An 18,885-nucleotide genomic window follows, 5' to 3' on the forward strand; every position below is an offset into this window, starting at 1 on the left:
GAAAATTTAGGCCAAAAACATTCCTGTGATAATAAAGAAAAAACAGAATCGGAATTGAAATATTCGTCCTGTGGCACACTATAGTGTTAACACCTGCCAATGTTTTGACTTTTTAGCTCCTCGATTTTTACACGTGGATTTCTAAATAACCAACCACAATATCGGAAAGTCTCACACCGTTTTGTTAATTGATGCTTTACCAGTTGCGTTGGTTGAGCGGCTTCTTTTGATAACCGATAAATTCGTTCAACGATCGTCGGTCGTTTCGCGTTTATCTTCTCCCTTAGATTTCGAAGTGGAGTTACCCCCTATATTATAAATATTTTTTCAAATTTTACATATATTAATATTCGATATATAGTTTGTTAAGGTTTCTTCAAAATCGGCATGGGTACGAATTGTTTTTCTGAAGAACACCCGCTACTTTAAGTTCTAATGATTATATCATAGCACAACTTCATTCAATCTACGGTTAGAACAGCTGGGAGGTGGGAGCCTGGGGCGAGTGAGCGTAGGCGGATTTGGTAGACTATATTCATTGCATTTTACTATCTACCCCGAATAAATTTTTTCGAAGCAACTATAAGGGACTGGTCCGTTGTTTACAGGAATTGACAGGTAGGAAAATAACGTACGCAATAATGACGAGTATAGGTATTTTTTGTCAATAAGATGACGAGGCCGGGTAAAAAAATAAATTTATTCGGACGATTGTATTGTGTAGTTTATTCATATTTCGTGAGGATAAACGTATTTGTATAGAGTACGCTGTTTTAACATCAAAACCCAGCCGTGTTAACTGAAGCGTGATCCTGCGCGGCAAGACTAACCATAGTGTTAGGCTGCGAGGTAATATTGTAGCATTTCAAGAATGAAATGATGGCTTCAAATGGGGTGATATTGTCATGTCTGCCTCCTCCAATACTGATACTTCTATCTTCAATTCTTTCATACTTTTGAACTTCCTTTGAATCTCATACTTCTTTTGACTGAGATCGATATCATTTCTGTAGAAAGGCGAGATGAGCCCGCGGGGGGAGGGGACTCTCATATGAAAGGGGCGGGATGCCCGTCGTCTCGCTTAGGGGTGAAAATTTCGGATTTTGGTCTCACTTATGGTGTTCTGGGTAGAACGCCACAGTACATTTAGCCGTGAAGGTCTCGTTTAGGTTGTACGCGAAGAAATATTAAAAAAAAGATGTATTTGTGTGTGTTTATAATGGTGTCTTTTAGGGGTCAAAAAAGCTTGGGCCACGACAATATTGGTCTCCTTTAGGGGTTTAATTCAAAATTTCCAGCGAGCATCCCCGCCCCTTTGATATGAGAGTCCCCCCCCCCCCCCGGGAGATGAGATCCAACACTCTTTCCACATGTTCCGCTTTCTTTCTTGACCCTTTTGTTGTAAATATTGTCAGCTGCACTGTCGTTTCTCCTGCAGGACTTCTCAGCCGTGCCACCTGAAATCGATGCCGTTTTTGAAACAATAACTTCTTGTGTGACTTCAAGGTACTTCCACTGAAGTTCCTTTTTTAAAGTGCGTTCTTCTCCTAGCAACTATTTGTCCCGGGAGCCACGTTTGACGAGTTTCTCGGGACGAATACGTCCTCAGGTTTGTTGTTACACTCATTTGTTGATTCTTTATTTATGGAAGTCATTTGTAAGCTTGGCTAAGTAATTCATCTCATGCTTTGGACCAATCGCGAGTAATAGCGTCCTTGATCAAAATAATCATGTACCAGAAGCAAGGTGACTGACATTAACAACGGCCGACCAAAAGGATACCTTTTTTTCCATTGTCAAAAATAAAAATCCCAAACCTAAAAGAAAATAGCATATTTACCCGACGGGGTTTGAAAGAAAATTGAAAATATATCCGGTTACCTTTTGTTTGTATTTCTTGGAAATAATAAACGGACTATTTGTTCAATTTAATTAGGGATAGGGTCATGCCTCTAGAAATGATTTAAATTTGTGATGAAGATCTTGACTAGACTCAGTGGAGCGACAAATGCATACATTAGACTACATGTACAAAAAAGTAAAAAAGTAGCAACCCTCCTATCTTGGGCCGGAATAACGTTTATCTGTCTATAGACCTGAGCATCAACTGAAACACTCCTTAGTTCAATGAAGAAATCACAAGAATATGATGACGTGCCACAAGAAGAACACGCGCCTCATATTTTTCCGGCTTAAATTAAAACGATAAATTATTTAATGCAAAAAAAGAAAAAAAAAAGAAAACTCGTCTGAGAGTCGGTGAGACCTAGTGGCGACTATCTGAAAATAATAAAATGGCGCCCTTTCATGCTAACAAAAGCAAACCGTATGTGCGTTTGTATATATCTTGCGTGATTACGACGCCCGAAAAGAGACGTCATAATAAACTGAGTTAAAACAGGCACGTTTTTTTTAGTTTATAGTACAAGTAAACATCACGGTGAGATCTCGTGCAGCAAATGGCTGTTTCGTCAAGCAACAAGACGACGATTTACGTATGAATTCGTTCTTCAGGAAATGTTCTCGACAAAGTGATAAGGGAACAGAAATTCACAAAGAAGTTCGTAGCAGTTTAAAGTTGAGTATCCGGCCATTTCAATTTAAACTACACTAAGGTTTTTTGCATATACAGGAGGGAATTTGTTAGCTGAGACAGTACACGACAGCTGACACGAGTGTATTAATCACTCACACACACGGTAGTATAAGTATTTGTGATTCGTTCAGTAACTTTCGTCAAGGTTCTTCATTTTAGCCGTTCTAAACCCAACTCACTTTGTTTTCCTTCTTATTCGGATTTTCCATACATAACTTGAATGCCACGCAAATGTTAAATATCAGCTTTCACCACAAGAAGTGGCCTCATCGTACCTAACCACGAATTTTAACCCCTAAGAGGTACCGAGTTAGATCAATTCGCTGATGATACACAAATAAATCACCGTTTAAATAGGTAGACTGAAAACCAAAGGCTTAATTCAAAGAAACCGTAGTGGAAGACGGCTTACTAAAATCAGTTAGCTTCCAGTGACTTCTTTTGCCGAACGAAGACTGAGATAACATGTTGTTGAATATTTTAGGCAAGTTTACGGAAATTGCTGAAGCTAAAAATTGCCAACTGGCCAAGCCTCCTTAACTAGAACTTGTTAGTCTACAATATTATAATTCATATCCCCCTTATTGACACACTTCGCAGTCCCTGGATTAAAATACTCTACCGACCGGCTGGTGGCAAAGAATAAGTATGTTTTGTCCACAACCCCTTAGTGGTAAATGATCAAGATAGTAGAATGCCATCTGCTCAGTTGTCTCGGAAGATTCATAATTGCGGAGCTGCCCACTGGAGGGCATTTATATTACATTTACATTTATTCATGTAAAAATTTAAACCTAACGTGCTACAAAAGATACAAGGAACTTTTATTGGAAATGCTGAATACGTGTTTCCAATACTGCGTGGTAAGCCTGAAGTCGCTTCTACTGACGTATTGGCAGAATTGTTTACAGCTTTTCAATTAACTTTGTCAGATCAAAGCTTAAAGCTTAAAGATTCAAAGAGGCTGCCACCTCATCCATTTGATATCCTAACATTTCTTTCATCCAAATGGCTCGCCATCGTATATCTTCACTGGACAGACGAGGCATAGCTGATTTTGATGAACTTATTCATAAAAATCCACAGAATCTTGAGGTCTTGTCTTATAGCCTTATACTTTGATCCGACAACGTTAATTGAAATAGCTCAGTGTATTACGTAGGTCTTAAAAGCCCTAAGCGACAACCAATCTATACTCTGACATACAAATTATCAACTGAAAGGTACACGAATGAATATCACTCAGTGTCAACAATCCGTATATACTAAAGAGTGTCGTCTCTTTAGACAAGACAGGTGTGTAAATAACTGCTCAACCCTTTGATTTCTTGGATGACACTAAGTGCCAATAATAATGTTCGCATACTATACATGGTTAATTAAAGTAGGAAACACCTATAGCAGAAACAATCATAGTAGGAAACGCTGTTCAGGGCTTCGATTTCGTGGATGTCACAAAAATGTCAAAAATGTCCGCACACTGTACATGATAGCAAACACTTCTCACGCCTTTTTTTTTTTTTTTTTTTGGATGTCACAAAGACGTCAATAATGTTGGCATACTGTACATGGTTAATTATAATAGGAAACACGTTTGCGTGGATATCAATATAAAGCAAAGACGTATTAAAGCGGCGGATGTTTCAGTCGCTTGCCATTTGTTTTAGGTACAATACTCAAAAGGTGATCTTAGTATCAAACTGTGTTGAAGCTAAACACAAGGTAAGACTTTATACAAACATTCAAACCTGATTTCTTTGTTTGGTGGAGTTATTCTCAAACACGAGTGGAGGATTCTGATCAAACTTGAACTTCCACAACCACATTTTCAGCCATACAATCAATTTCGTTTTTCGATTCAGATTATTGAAACAAGACAAAAACAAAGGAACTAATAATGACATTGTTAGTATTGAAAAGATGCTGTCATCTCATTAGCACGTAACAAAAAGATGGTACCACTTTGCAGCTGAAAGAAAATAGAACATTGTTTTCCGTCCCTCTGTTGCTCCATCAACACAACACTATTTAATTCATGGTTATTCGATATAAATCTGATTCGTGGTAGCAAAAATTTAGCCAATATGTGCAGGAGTTCTGCCGTATTCGGAACTGAAACTGTCGGTTTTCGTACGACCAGTAAAAGGTAATAATGCGTTTAAATCAGTATTTATCTCTGAGCAGATGATACTTAAGTGAGAAGTGAAACCCAGTGAGAAAAGATTCAGCAGAGTTCATATTGTTAAAGAAAATGTTCAGAGACTGACCACCGCCGAATTTTATGGCCGCCAAATAGGCGTAACCCGTTTTGTTCACTGTGACAAAGCAACTAAATTTGTAAAGCCGGCTTTGCCTTCCAGGCGTCTCGTGCATTCGCGTCAAGCACAATGAATCAAGTCTAAAGATATAAAACATTCATTAAATGCTGGAATTACTTACGAACATTCAGAAGCAAAGGAAAGCAGAGCAAGTTCGACTCTTCATTGACTGTTAGTACTGGCTAAATTTGCGCAACAGAACAATATATTAAAGCAATTAGTTTTTGCTCTCGTCGGCTGCAACCAACGGTTAATTTCGGTGAATATCTGTTCAGAAAGCCCAACTGAATTGCCTTAGAAATTCAGATTGAAATGTGAAGAGAAACTATGAGCCTTGTTTCATGTTTTTTCGCCTGCCACTGTTATATAGTAATATGGGTAAATTAATTCCCCTTGTCGGGGGGACGAAACTGTCTTCAACAGAGCGAAATAAGGCCAGCCAGAATTTTTGGAAAGCCAACAACAGCTCGTAAACTCAGTACTAGGAATTTGTTCCCGAAAAATTTTCAGTGACTTCTAAATTCACAAAGCTAAAGAACCTGGCAGATGTGTTATGTGTTAAGGGAAAGGCGACATCCCAAGTATTTTTCTTAAATGTTCTTGCCTTAACATGTAATACCCGCGTCTCGTTTCGTAGCAGGTTGTAGTAGTTACAGAACAGTAGAGTTAAAAAAATCTTTTTCAGTTCCAAGTTTCCGAACGACGTAGCAAACAGACACTCAACGATTGAAATGAATCTCATCTCAGACATAAATACAATCGACTAGTTCTCTATAAAAATTGTTCACGGACGGAACGGCCGGCTTTCGACTACCAGCAAAGTGAAGTTAATTTATTTCAACAGTAGTGACGAAGCAACAGTTCTGACAGGCTGAATTTTCAAATGTTTTCCTAAAGACTAGTTCTGTTGCCTTGAACAAATTGACATTGTGGTTTTTTTACATTAGCTTGGGGCCGTTAGTATGATACAAACCGTAAATCATTTCTCTTTTATGTCTCTCTCAAATTTTGATAAAAAAAAAATCTTTTAATAGAGCCGGCATGATGCTTTTGTGTCACTGCAGTCAATTGTGTTAAGTCATAGGTTTAACAGATTCCGCAGCGTCCGAAAGGACACAACGAGCTAGGAACTGAGCATAGTTTCTAAAGATATGGCCCAAAAAATGAGATTATCAGCGAATCGTCTCTTTTGACAAGAGATATCAATTAAATTTCAAAGTATGAATACTATAATGCCAAGATGCCGAATATTTTATCACAGCAACGGCATGAACTATTTACGAGCGGCTGACTGAGAATATCGAGAACTCGCGGTCAAAACTGAAATTTCGGATTTCCTCATATTTTGTCAGAAGAATCCTTTAGAGAACTATTTACGAAAATGACATTAAAACTTTCCAAAAATTTTTCGTTTTCGAGAATTCCGGCATAATGTGAAATGCCGTGATCGCGTTAAATTTTGACGAGATTTGGTGCATTTTCAAATCGCTCGGGAAGGAAGACGGCTCAGCGTATTAAAACGATCTTTTGAAGTTAAGTTAGGCATCCTTCTGAGAATACGGTCTTACGAAAATATTGCTGGAGGATTCTTATTTACATGCAGTTTTCAAAGTCCGAAGAATCCTATTTTCAGTATTTTTATCGACACTTGAAATTGTGGAAACTTTGCGGACAAAATTCTTTTCCTGGTACATCGAAATTTACAATGAAAGTTACAGTAACGCAAGGCTCTATTCTTGTGCTGCAACATATCAAAAATTCAGCTTGGGTAATTTAAAAGCCAGCCTTTGACGGAATAAAACAGATAGGGAATTTTTGACATATTTTTTCAAAAAATTCCTGCGGTCACGCAAGGACAAGATGACATGTTTCAATAAATTATTGTTTGTATGTTATTTTTACCAGAGAATTATAAAATTCTTGTTCCAAAACTAAATCTAATGATCTTATAAGTTTTGAATTGTTTTATATACCTTAAATAAAATAAGTGTAACTTGGGAGTGAGATGTAACCCCAAATTTGAAAAGGTCAAAGTGTCATGTCACCTTTCTGCTCGTCCAGATCTCAACCAATTTTTTTTTCATTGTCACATGGTGCATCTAGAAGTACTTCTAGAACCAAGTATTTATGATATTTCTTACTAAATAAGGACTTGTTTCAATAATAAAGCTAATTACAGGCGTCAAAATCACTTTTGGATTTGTGAAGCTGTGCAAAGCAGGCACGTTTTCTAGATCACAGCCTATCAACAACATGCTGACTGTTGAACTCCTCGCATGTGAACACTTGAAAATGAGGAAATATTTCGAGGCAAAATCTTGCCCTGGTACATCGAAACTTACAACAACAGGTATGCTTGAGGTACGATCTGTTATTTTACTGCAACATGTAAGAAATCTAGTTTGGGTATAACAGAATTATAGTCAAGTGTTAACAAAATGGTCAGTCAGTGGTCAGTCACGCAAGTACTAGTTAACACATTTGAAATACATTTTATAGCTGTTTATAGTTTGTATAATATATTTTCCCGAGAGAATGACAAAGTTATCGCTACAATACAAAATGTAATACTCTAAACAGTTTTTCGTTGCTGAATATTCCTATACAAAAAATTATTCACAGTTAGAGTGAGTGATAACTAATGCCACAGCAAAATTCGTAAAGGCCGATTGCCGTGGCATATAACGCAACGTCAGAATGATCGACAAATTTCATTATTGTACTTCACGCAACTAGTACGTTTTTCACTAAACAGAAGGGTGACAATCTGCTCAGTTCTTAAATGAATCTGTACGAAACAGCGACATTTTCTACCTCACAGTCGATAGCTAGGGTTAATGACATGTTTACGTTTTTACAACTACAGTGTAGTATCCGAGTTGTATTTGCCTGCCGCTTCGATACCGCTGATATGAGATAAAATTCCATTTTGCCCGGCGCTTTGGCATATTTTCGAGTAGAAGATAGATCACCTACACGTGGTATTGCTCACTGAAGACGAAACTTCCATCAAACAAACGTTGCGGTATTTTCATCTTTTTCGCACTGAGGAGTTCAACTAGCCCGTGTTACTAGTCTGTTTGTCTGTCTGCCTGTCAATAAACGACCTTTATCATAGCTAATTAAACAGCATTTTCTGAGTCTTTTTGAGTATTTTCTTCCATAGTAAAGAAAATAACATTGATTTAAAGCTGGTTACAACGCATTCAACTTGTTAATAGATATATAAGTTTGCTGAAAATAATCCTAGATCCCAGGCGCTTGCTTTTTCCAACCGGCCCTCAAACAATCTTAAGTGAATATGGCATTTAAAAAAGAGGACAATGAATGAAGTTAATGCGGGGAGAAGAGGAAGCGGGGAAACTATTGTTTTATCTAAGAGGAGAGTACCATGTGGTATAGAGACACAATACTCTGAAAGGTGACTGATAAAACTTAAAAAAAAAAAAAAAAAAAAGAGAGAGAAAATAATATTCAAAATCCGCTATGGTCTCAGCAATCATTCTATCGCTGTGGCTACTTTAATTTGAACGAATTTTGAATCTCCTTCAGTACACACATACCCTTGCACGAAAAAGGTATTCAACAATAATCCGAAGTATTTCCGCACTACAGATGTCATTTAATAGTAACTGCAGGTTTCTCATGCTCACAAAAAAAGCAAAGCAACATGCCGTACCTCTAAGGCCTTTATTCGATTCACCAATGATGATGATGATGATGATGATAACGATAATGGTAATGGTGATGATGATGATTTTAGGGCTTATTCAGGCATATATGAGTTTCGCGAGCGCGAAGACGAGCAACGCTTGCGGAATGCTAGTCACGCAGATTTCTCCCTCTCGGCCCCTTCCCACTAAACTAGACGTCTTAACTAGATGTGTACGGTCGTCGTTGGCGGTAGCCTCCCACGCAGTCGTTTTGAGGGGACTCGGGGAGGAGTTAATACGAGTCCCCTAAAAACGACTGCGTTGGAGGCTACCGCCAACGAAGACCGTAGACATCTCGACGGCGCGGGCCGGATGGTCTGATTGTTATTCGACTCATCCTTTCAGAATATCAAATTCCATCAATGTAAAGACTGTTGTTCTTGGGTCATCGTAGGTTGATCAGAAATATCACCACTGTTTGTATTCCATCGATGTAAACTCAGTAAACTTAACTTCATATGTTCAACCAACAACATCAGATGATCGATAACTTTACTAACATGCGCGCGCGAGGATTCATTACATTTCACTGACAGTTTTGTCGTCAGCAAACACCTTCCTGGCGTTGGGACCTGGATGACTGGAGATATCTTTTTGGCATTCACCCAAAGAAACGCAGGTTGCTGTAATAGTACGAACTTTGACCGCAACCGGACTCGTCGTCTATCAAGGACGAAAATGAGCACGGAGCCATAAATGCAACCGAAAATATATAAAAACTGCAAAATATGACATCGCGGAAGAAGAAATACAGTTTCTAGTATCGAGCAATCCACTCCAAACCAAGAACGCACATAGCTATTTATAACCATTTTGCGTCATTGTTTATAAATAGCAAGTTTAAAATAGCTATGTGCACAGTGATGGCCATGATATGCAAACAGCCTTGGTTATTTTCTGGTGCTCTTCTATCCGGATCGGACTGAGCAGGGTGGACTATTGCTCGCATTAATGGGGATGGTTCATTAAATGCCTATTTTGCAGGCATTGGAACGGTAAGTGCTCATTCAAATATATGATAGCCGCAGTGTAGCCGTTAAAGATAATATTATGGCCAGCCTTGCACTAAAGTGAAAGCATGATTTTCTCTACCGGCTCTGATATCTCAGTTCTGTTTATGATATATAGTCTAGGACCTGCAAATTAAAAACACAGATACCTTGTTCTTCAGCTTTTAGAATTCTCGTCTGCCTGTCACGACATTTTATTGACAGTGAGGATGAGATGCATCTTTGACAAACCTAGGATTTATAAAAACTGCGACTTTTGCGCAACTTTTCTGAACCAAAGCCGTTTTTCACGCAAGTCGATTAGTAATTTAATGAAACATTATCGCCTGTTGGGGGTTTCAGATACATTTTGACATGAAATATTTACTGATTTCGTTTCGTATCCTTCGCATTGTTGACGCTGGCGTACCGAGGAAAGCGTGACATAACACCTGAACGTTTCATTTTTTTGTTTGCGATCGGTGATCACCTACTAGGAATGAAATTATTTTTCATAGGGATAAACCCATCAACGCATGAGATTTTGTCTCCGAATAACAACTTAGTTTTATTCCACCAGAACTGAAACATAAACAATAAATTTATTTTAAACTTATTTTAAAACTTGTCCTTGCAAGCGTGACCACTGCCATTTTTGAAAAAAAAAAAAGATTAAAATTCCCTATGTGTTTACTTCCGTCAACACTTGGATTTTAAATTACCCAAGCTGGATTTTTTATATATTGCAGTACATGAATAGAGCTTTCCTAAAGTATAATACTTGCTTCAAATTTCGATGTACCTGTGAGGACACGATATTTGTCCGCAAAGTTTCCACAATTTCAAGTGTCAACAAAAATGCTGAAAATAGGATTCTTCGGACTTTGAAAACTGCATGTAAATAAGAATCTTCCAGCAATATTTTCGTAAGACCGTATTCTCAGAAGGATGCCTAACTTAACTTCAAAAGATCGTTTTAATACGCTAAGCCGTCTTCCTTCCCGAGCGATTTGAAAATACACCAAATCTCGTCAAAATTTAACGCCGGCTGCGCCGCAATCACGGCATTTCACATTATGCCGAAATTCTCGAAAACGAAAAATCTTTGGAAAGTTTTAATGTCATTTTCGTAAATAGTTCTCTAAAGGGATTCTTCTGACAAAATGTGAGGAAATCCGAAATTTCAGTTTTGACCGCGAGTTCTCGATATTCTTAGGCAGCCGCTCTTAACTACTTCGCAAGAGGATTTTAAGATTTAGCAAACTCTTTCTTAATGTTGTTTACATTTATGAATACAGGCGATCAAAAGAGAGAAAGCCTTGCGGATTGAATTGTTGATATTTAGACTGCTGATAGAAAACCATCTTTGGGGTTAAATTGGTCCAGGGGCGCCCAACAAGAACTTTTAAGTGAAATAAATGTTCTCCCGTATTCCCAGCTCGTTTTCTGGGTTAGAGATCAATTTGTGTAAGCTAATACAGATGGATATGTTCGAATGCTTTAGCTGAAAAATTAAATTGAAGAAAGTTTCAGGAAACGGAATCCACGAGCTGTTGTTGGCCTTACGAAATGCCAGCTTACCTTATTTGCATTTTTTAATGACATTAAGGGTGCGTTTTAACTATAAAAAATTGCGATAATGTTGAAAAGTTTAAAAAATTTAAAACCATCTTGGTTAAAAGTTTAAAAAGCGACGACGTTTCGACGTTTGCTTAACGTCATTACGTTGAAGTTCAATTAACAAATCGACGGCAGTTTTCTATGGTCTATACTCTTATTGACCATAAAATGACGTCAAAAAATGTTCAAAACTCAAGTGGAACCACGAGCCGCAGGCGAGTGGTTTCACTGCCAAGTTTTGGACATTTTATGGTCTATAAGAGTATAGACCATAGAAAACTGCCGTCGATTTGTTTTTTACAATAACATGGCAAAAGTACGAGCGAAATTGGCAATGTTTTTTGTTGAGAAAGCGCGCGCGTTACATCTGACGTCTTTTTTATTGTCTGTACTCTGATAGACAATAGCTACGAACCAATCAGCGCGCGGGAATTTGGACAGTTATTGTAAAACGTTAAATTGTTCAACAAATCTCTTCTTCTACGTAAGGGTGCGTTTCTTGGGGAAAATCCGAATCCGGATTTTTGATCCAAGATCACTCGGATCATGGTGCCTCAAAGAAACCGATGAATCGTTACCCAGAGTGGATTCGTCGGTTCCTTTGATTCACCATGATCCGAGTGATCTTGGATCGAAAATCCGGATTCGGATTTTCTCAAAGATACGCACCCTAAATTTGCGTTACCGAAAACGAGAGGAATTTAGGGTTTTCCGTTTTACGAAATTTTAAGCTAACATTTTTGTCGAAGAAAACTTAATAAGGCAGATATCCTAAATGAGCCGGCATTTCCCTGTTTGATGCAAATTTCCGACCGAGTTTGCAGAGAAATTCCTCATGAAGATGTCTCCTGTGAAAGAAACATTTTGATGGATTTGTGATAGTAAAGTTATTGGTTTGTTCACAGTTATTTTATCTGTTACCAGCCTGAGTTATGAATTTTTGAATATTTTTTTTAGCTAAATCTGATTAATTCAGACGTTGAACGTCAATGACTTTATTGTAATGTCATTGCCTCAGGAAGTGTACCCTGCGAGCAGAGGCCCTTCGATCTTCCTAGATAAGTCCGACTTATTTAGGAACTCGAAGGGCGTCTGCTCGCAGGGTACAGGAAGCGCCGCAGAGTTGCAGAACTGTAACTGTTATAAAGCGTCGTGAAGTCTTCAATTTGCTGTAATTGATCAGTTTTTCAAATGTTGTGGTGATAGCTCATTATTTCCTCAATCATCATTGGAATTTTGCCTTCTTTGTTTGAAAACTTATTACATTTCATCCGAACCCTTGTCATTTTCGCTGGCAACTACTAATAATTCAGTAAAAAGGAAAGAAGTTTCATAAGTGCTGCTTTCCTTCCTTTCACTTGCACGCGTCAGCGTGCGTTCATCGAGATGTGAAGCACGCGGGAAGTTTGGAGAGCACGAAAGATGCGTAAGAGTTGCTCGAGGCGTAGCCTAAAGCAACTCTAGCTTCTTGAGTGCTCTCCAAACTTCCTGTGTGCTTCATATCTTTTTGAATGCACAGCTGACAAATGAACCAATTGTTTTATAACATTTTCAACGCAGTAGTTTAACCAATTGATTCTAGGTTGACCAGAGACTTGTCAATAAACTCACCCAACGTCATCAGCGTGCAAAATGGGAATATGAAGCACGCGCGCGCAATTGAATTTGATTACACGAATTTACTAGCTGTGTTGTAATGCAGTTTTACTCATAAACAGTATTATGTTACACAAGAAACAAAATTCCTACCATTCTGCGGAAGGTTTCAAGTGCGTTCACAACACCAACATCTTCATCATCGACGTGAATTCATGCGTCAGTGGTAAGACCTTTAGTTATGCATTAGTCGCTGTTCACACCGTACTCATTTCCCTCCGAGCTGTCAGTCCTGGGGGTCGGTCTATCCTCAATCAATTGATGGGCTTGTGAATTAGAAACTGGAAATATATTTTCTAAATAAATTAGGCGCCCATGCCTCCAGGATTAATTCTAGCGTGTACCTTTCGTTGCAAGTGACGGTTTATCGTTTGATCGCACAATGTCGGACCCCAGAACTGCGGTAATTGTAATATAAATAATTCTCGCCAATGACGCCATGCCTTTCCGACTTTGAAGTCAATTTGCAATACTACGTACGACCGCTTGTGCAATATCATACAATAACTGATGGTGGGTTTATATCACTTTCAGTCGTCTCTGTTGGTAGCAGAGTAAGACCACAAAGCTAATACAGAAGGAGTCAAAATTTTCGGTTTCAGAAGACCCCGGCGCGGTGAGTTCAAACTCTCGACTCCACGGCTATCTTTGTCCTTACCTATGTCGACCGTGGACACTAGATCGTGTGAATGTCGTTGCAGACCAATGTTTAAAAATTTTGATGGGTAGAAATTGACTGGAGAAAATTAATAGCCGGAATAATGTCATAGCACTATGTCATACTTTCAAATACTACATTCTTATTATTTTCAATACTACACTCTTATTTTCCTTTGAGGCGCTATTCCTCATCACATGACACATGATACAGAGATATAGGATACTTAGATGAAATAAAGTACTTCGATTGACATCGACAAACGCCAAGATTGTTGAGTTCAATTAACGATCCATCTTATTACTTCTTCCTTTTCTATAAGATTATCAGTTAAGGAATCTTAAAACCCTATTTCGTTTACTGAGATACCACAGTAAAAGCCTGCATATACTGTAGAATAAACGTATGCAATATGCAATGGAAAGCTAAAAAAGCTAAACTGAGCCACTTGGGTCTGCACCAGTGTTTTCTGATTTTAAATAATTTTTGATATGTAAGAACCCGCTTTTTTTTTTTCAGGCTAAAGTGTTTTTTTAAATATATGATGCATATCTGGCCAAACTTTAGCCTGGAGGTTAACCCACTCTTCCTTCGGATAGCTTTATATGCGTTTTTTCTTTTTTTACACGGTATTATTGATTTACAGATTTCCTATTCGAGAAAAATATCTGCAGGAGTGTTCTTAATTAAAGGCCATTCAAAGATATAAATAAGAACAAATTCTGCGTTTTAAACAGTCTTCATCAGCTGAAAGCAAACACAAAATTACTCCGTTTGGCAATCAATTGAAAATCACTCAGTAGGCTTTAGGTTATTCCACCATGATATCAGTACTGATTAAAAGAAGAGTTACCCACTGTTCGTTACTCATGTTATAAACACCTTGGTATTTAGCTATAAATAACAGTTCTAAATGTCAAGGTCTTACTCTCAGAAGGGAATTTCCGAGTCCCCAGTGAGGGATCGAACCCATGACCTTCCAGCCGGTTGGAATGCTCTATCACTACTAAACTATAGAAGACCTGTGCGGTTAGTGAGGTCAGTTAATCAGTGAAAGGTTCAATTCAAACTATAACAACAGACCCGTAAACACAAACTATCTGCATCGCGCAGGAACTACAATATATATGGCAAATCTAATCATATGTGAAACACTTGTGTATATCGTCTGAAATTAAAGTTGTCATCAATTGTGTGCATCGGTAGGAAACAGCTTGAACTGTATATAGTGGTAATTCCCAGCAGTCAATAGATACATGAGTCGGTATTAACGATCGATATAACATTTGCAGAGTGAGTAAAAATATTGCACCAAAATGAGTGCAAATATCAGACGGTATTACACTCCACAGAGCGCGCACGACGAAAACACTCTTAAAAGCCAATTAATTATTTAGTGGATTCAGCGCAAGATTCAGTGTAACATGACTGGGTTCAGTTGATGAGTCAATTTTTATTTTATTTTAAACCTCTTTTTATTGCTATATCAACTACGATTTACATAACGAACTTGTATAATTAACAATTATTCCACGAGCGCGCGTTGGATATGAGATGATAGATAGCCAACTCGGCGCTACGCGCCTCATCTCATATCCAACAAGCGTGAGTGGAATAATAGTTTTATTAAAAACAATCGAGAAATGTTGTTAGATCTTACTGATTTTGCGTTGCAAGAACAACCAGAAGACAATTTCATGGTCGCTATTTCTTGGGCATGGTATAATTGCTAATATACCATGGCCGCTAAGCCAATCAAATCCCTGGAATTGGCAGTGATCCAGTTTTTAATAAAGCGAGAGAGACAATTCCTACCTGACTGATGATTGTCATAGTAACTGTGTTAGCTTGAAAATGTTGTTGTTGATAATATGCTTGATAGTGTTCTATTTGGTTTTGGTAGAAGCTAGGAACTATGATTCAGTATATGTCAGTTATAAAGTTTTTACGGAAACTTTTTTCGGTCGAAAAATGGGAGGATCGCTAAGAAGCGTTACTTTCCATGACACTCTTTTGACAGAAAATCTATGTTTGGGCTTCTCTATAAGTCGGCGTGATATTATTTATTCTATTCGTTTCATTGTGGTATTGTGATAGGAACCAAAATAATCCGTTTTCTTTTGTTTGATCAGAGCTATTATTACATTTTAGTTTGCAAGATGTTTTTTTGGAGAGTATTTTATTGTCGGCGGTATTATAGAATACTACGGGTATTCTCGAATTTAATTTTAATTTCAGTTACAACTAATAATAATATAGATATATCAATTTTCTTTTACAGACTTCATAAAGAATAATTCTGCCCAGAGTGGATATGGATAACAGCAGCACAGCTTCAACTGTTTTTGAGGATCAGACACAGACGTATCACAATATTGCTTTAAAGGCGTTAAGCCAACTTCTGCCAATCGCTGTCGCCATAACCCTGACAAACGGACTCGTGTTCGTAATGTTTTCCAGAAGAAAAAGCCTTCGCACTGCACCCAATTACCTGCTGTTTAGTTTGTCTGTGTGCGACTTCTTGATAGGAACAGTCAATATTCCTTACTTCATAATCTTCAATTTCCATGTTTTACCTTACAACTCCGTTTCCTCTTACTTCATGTTCATTTTACATACCCTTATGTCCATCTCGGCTGGTTATCATATACTCGCCATAACAGCAGAAAAGTACCTTGCTATTGTTAAACCGCTAAGACACCACCTTCTAGCTTCATCAGCAATATACAAGCTATTACTGGGAGTTTGGATGATTTCTGCAGGATTTGCTCTCATTCCCTTTGTGTGGCGAACGAACCCTTCTTTTTTAATTTATAGCATTATCCACTCTGCGATCTGCCTGCTTATGGTGTTCTTTGTGCCATATATGTTCATGGTTTATGCCTATACGGTCATGTTCAGAGCTATTTCCAACCGTGAAATTCCCAGGGTGCCAAATAGCATCACCAGATCAAAATTACAAAAAAAGAAGTTCAACGACAAGAAATGCATCTTGGTCTTTGCAACCATGGCAGCAATATATGCAATTTGCTGGTTTCCGTATTTCACTATTATGTTAATTATAAATGTCAGAAGTTATCTTAAATTAGATAACTTGAAATCGATTGAAACAGCTATGGAAGCATTTGGCATCATTCGATTCATGACATCCGTTACCAACCCTCTGCTTTACACCTTCTTCAAACGTGACTTCTGGGTCGCGTTGAAAACTCTGCCCCTAACAAGAGAGCTTACCACTCTAGCCAGAAGTATGACAAAAGGAACACGCAGTCTTCCTTTGTATCATAGTAGTTACAATGGAAGTCAGTCAGTTTTACTTCATGGAAACGTCACATTAGTGCGCTTTGGTAAAGTTAATCAAGCTTATACTACCACTTCGGAAGATCAAGTCATATCAACTCAGACTACGGTTTAAGGGAAGCACTGCTAACACCCGAGGCAAATTAATTAAAGAATTAAATAGGACACAAAAAGGGACAAATATGAGTGCAAATATTGATCACATCGTCAGATCTCCTTATATTAGTTCCTTTCTGGTACGTGGTACAATTTATTTGGAACTAGTTGGAATAAAATATTCTGATTATAAATTGGAGTGATTTGTAGGCCGATCACTATTTGACAGTCGGCGAGTGAAGCTAGAAGAGTCGTCCAAGAACTAAATAAAAGAAGTAAATGGGAATTTCATTGACACATACACAGAGTGGCTCTTCGTCCAATGTTTCCAGGTTGCCGCTGGAATTTCGAAATGTTGGTTTTTGGGACGGGAGGAACACCGGAGTACCCAAAGAAACCCTCGGAGCAGGAACAAACTCAACCTTCGTAAAGCATCAACTCCGGAATCGACCTCGGGCCACGTTGGTGGGAGGCGAGTCCTCTCGCAACTGCGCCATCCCTGCCAGATTAAAGACAATCTAAATATAATTGATATTTGGATGGACATAAACCCAAACCCTAAATGCTATACATAGAGATAAAAAAGATCCAAACTCCACTGCAGAGTAGATTACTTTCTCATCACTAGAAATCTTTTTTATTTATTATTTATTTTGTTTAGTCACCCACACAAACAGAGCATATAAAACAGGTTGAACAGAAATCGTAGTTAATTACATGTTAGTAAATGGTCGGGAAAATAGCAGAGAAACAGTACACCGCGCGCTCTACTGGTACGTTAACAATTTAGATCCCGTAAGTATTATATACAGTAAAGCAAATAAGAACCCTAAATAAACAAATATATGAATAATAGTTACGCAACAACTAGCGTAATAACATTTAACGGTATTGTACAATGAAAATTCAAACGACAACGAACTATTGTCACTGAAGATGACAAAGCAATGTCGAAACATGATTTACAAACTTAAATTTGGTGTGTGTGTTAAAAAAATATTAGTAAATGTAACAAGGAATCCTAAGGAAGCTGTAAGCTTATATCAATAGACTTAATTCCTCAGAATAGTTAATTAAAAATTAAAAAAAGGTAGCTTAATGCAGAGTGAGCAAAAATAAATAATAAAAAAAACACACATCGAGCTTATGTCACACTCTGAAATCAGCTTTCAATAAGATATTGTTTATGTTAAAAAAAAAAACAGAAATGGACGGTGAACTAATCAATGAAATGAGGAATGAATTCCAGATTTTACGCCCTTGATAAAGGATGTTAAACTCTGATCTATAGGGAGAGGCAATTCGAGTTTCGTACTGATGAACCTATTGTGAAGAGATTACGAAAACTAGTAGGAAAACGATTACTGTGATCAAAAAATGCATAACAGTAGCGACAAAAAAAAAGAAATTAAAATGTTACAGATGTCGAGGACTTTAAGTGGCTAAATAACCGGCGGGGCAGTAATGATCGGAACTTTTGGTCTATCAGCCATACTACACTCTCTTTTAATAACACACCTTTTTTATAAGAACGCTGAGGCTGAGAATAACTAAATAATAAGCCTATTAAGAACAGTACCCAGGCTGAGAGTCAGTTAAGAACCTTAATGAAAGGAAAAAATAAGAAAAAATGCCCTCTGTTTCGACCAATCAGCATTCAGTAATTTTTCCCTCTATGTTCTAAAGGCAAAAATAGAGCAATAATCAAGAGAGGATGGAAGTAACGCGAGAAACAATTTCTTTTATGGAAGTGTATGATTGTGATTAGCCGCTGTAAATTAAAAACGGTGAAAGACACGTAACGCGCGAGGTAACATTATCCGCGAGAAAATCGATACCTTCTAAAAATAACTTCAGAGGGATTACGATGGGAATAGGGCCTATATGGGGGATTACCTCTCTCACCTTCATCCTCTCTTGCAATAATTTAATTCCTTTC

General features: G+C 37.8%; 1 protein-coding gene across 6 annotated transcripts; it reads left to right on the forward strand.

Moving 5' to 3' along the window:
• Positions 1 to 447: 447 nt before the first annotated feature.
• LOC146454687 (5-hydroxytryptamine receptor 2A-like) lies at positions 448 to 18,192 on the forward strand. 6 transcript variants are annotated; one of them, XM_085095057.1, is made up of 4 exons: positions 2,048 to 4,318; positions 13,007 to 13,058; positions 13,427 to 13,508; positions 15,832 to 18,192. In XM_085095057.1, exon 4 carries the CDS (start codon positions 15,865 to 15,867, stop codon positions 16,963 to 16,965), a length of 1,101 nt encoding a protein of 366 aa, XP_084951183.1. In that variant the 5' UTR covers positions 2,048 to 4,318; positions 13,007 to 13,058; positions 13,427 to 13,508; positions 15,832 to 15,864; the 3' UTR covers positions 16,966 to 18,192. The 6 variants fall into 6 exon arrangements, with proteins under 6 accessions (XP_084951187.1, XP_084951183.1, XP_084951184.1 ...); XM_085095058.1 differs by lacking the exon at positions 13,007 to 13,058; XM_085095056.1 differs by lacking the exon at positions 2,048 to 4,318 and having other exon boundaries at positions 12,588 to 13,058.
• Positions 18,193 to 18,885: the final 693 nt, after the last annotated feature.

The sequence above is a fragment of the Pavona decussata genome, unplaced genomic scaffold, assembly GCF_977016875.1.
Source record: "Pavona decussata unplaced genomic scaffold, jaPavDecu1.1 SCAFFOLD_300, whole genome shotgun sequence".
Lineage (NCBI taxonomy): Eukaryota > Metazoa > Cnidaria > Anthozoa > Scleractinia > Agariciidae > Pavona > Pavona decussata.

Excerpts from the sequence above, each read along its gene's own strand:
- LOC146454687 (XM_085095061.1), top strand. The coding sequence starts at position 15,865 with ATGGATAACAGCAGCACAGCTTCAACTGTTTTTGAGGATCAGACACAG.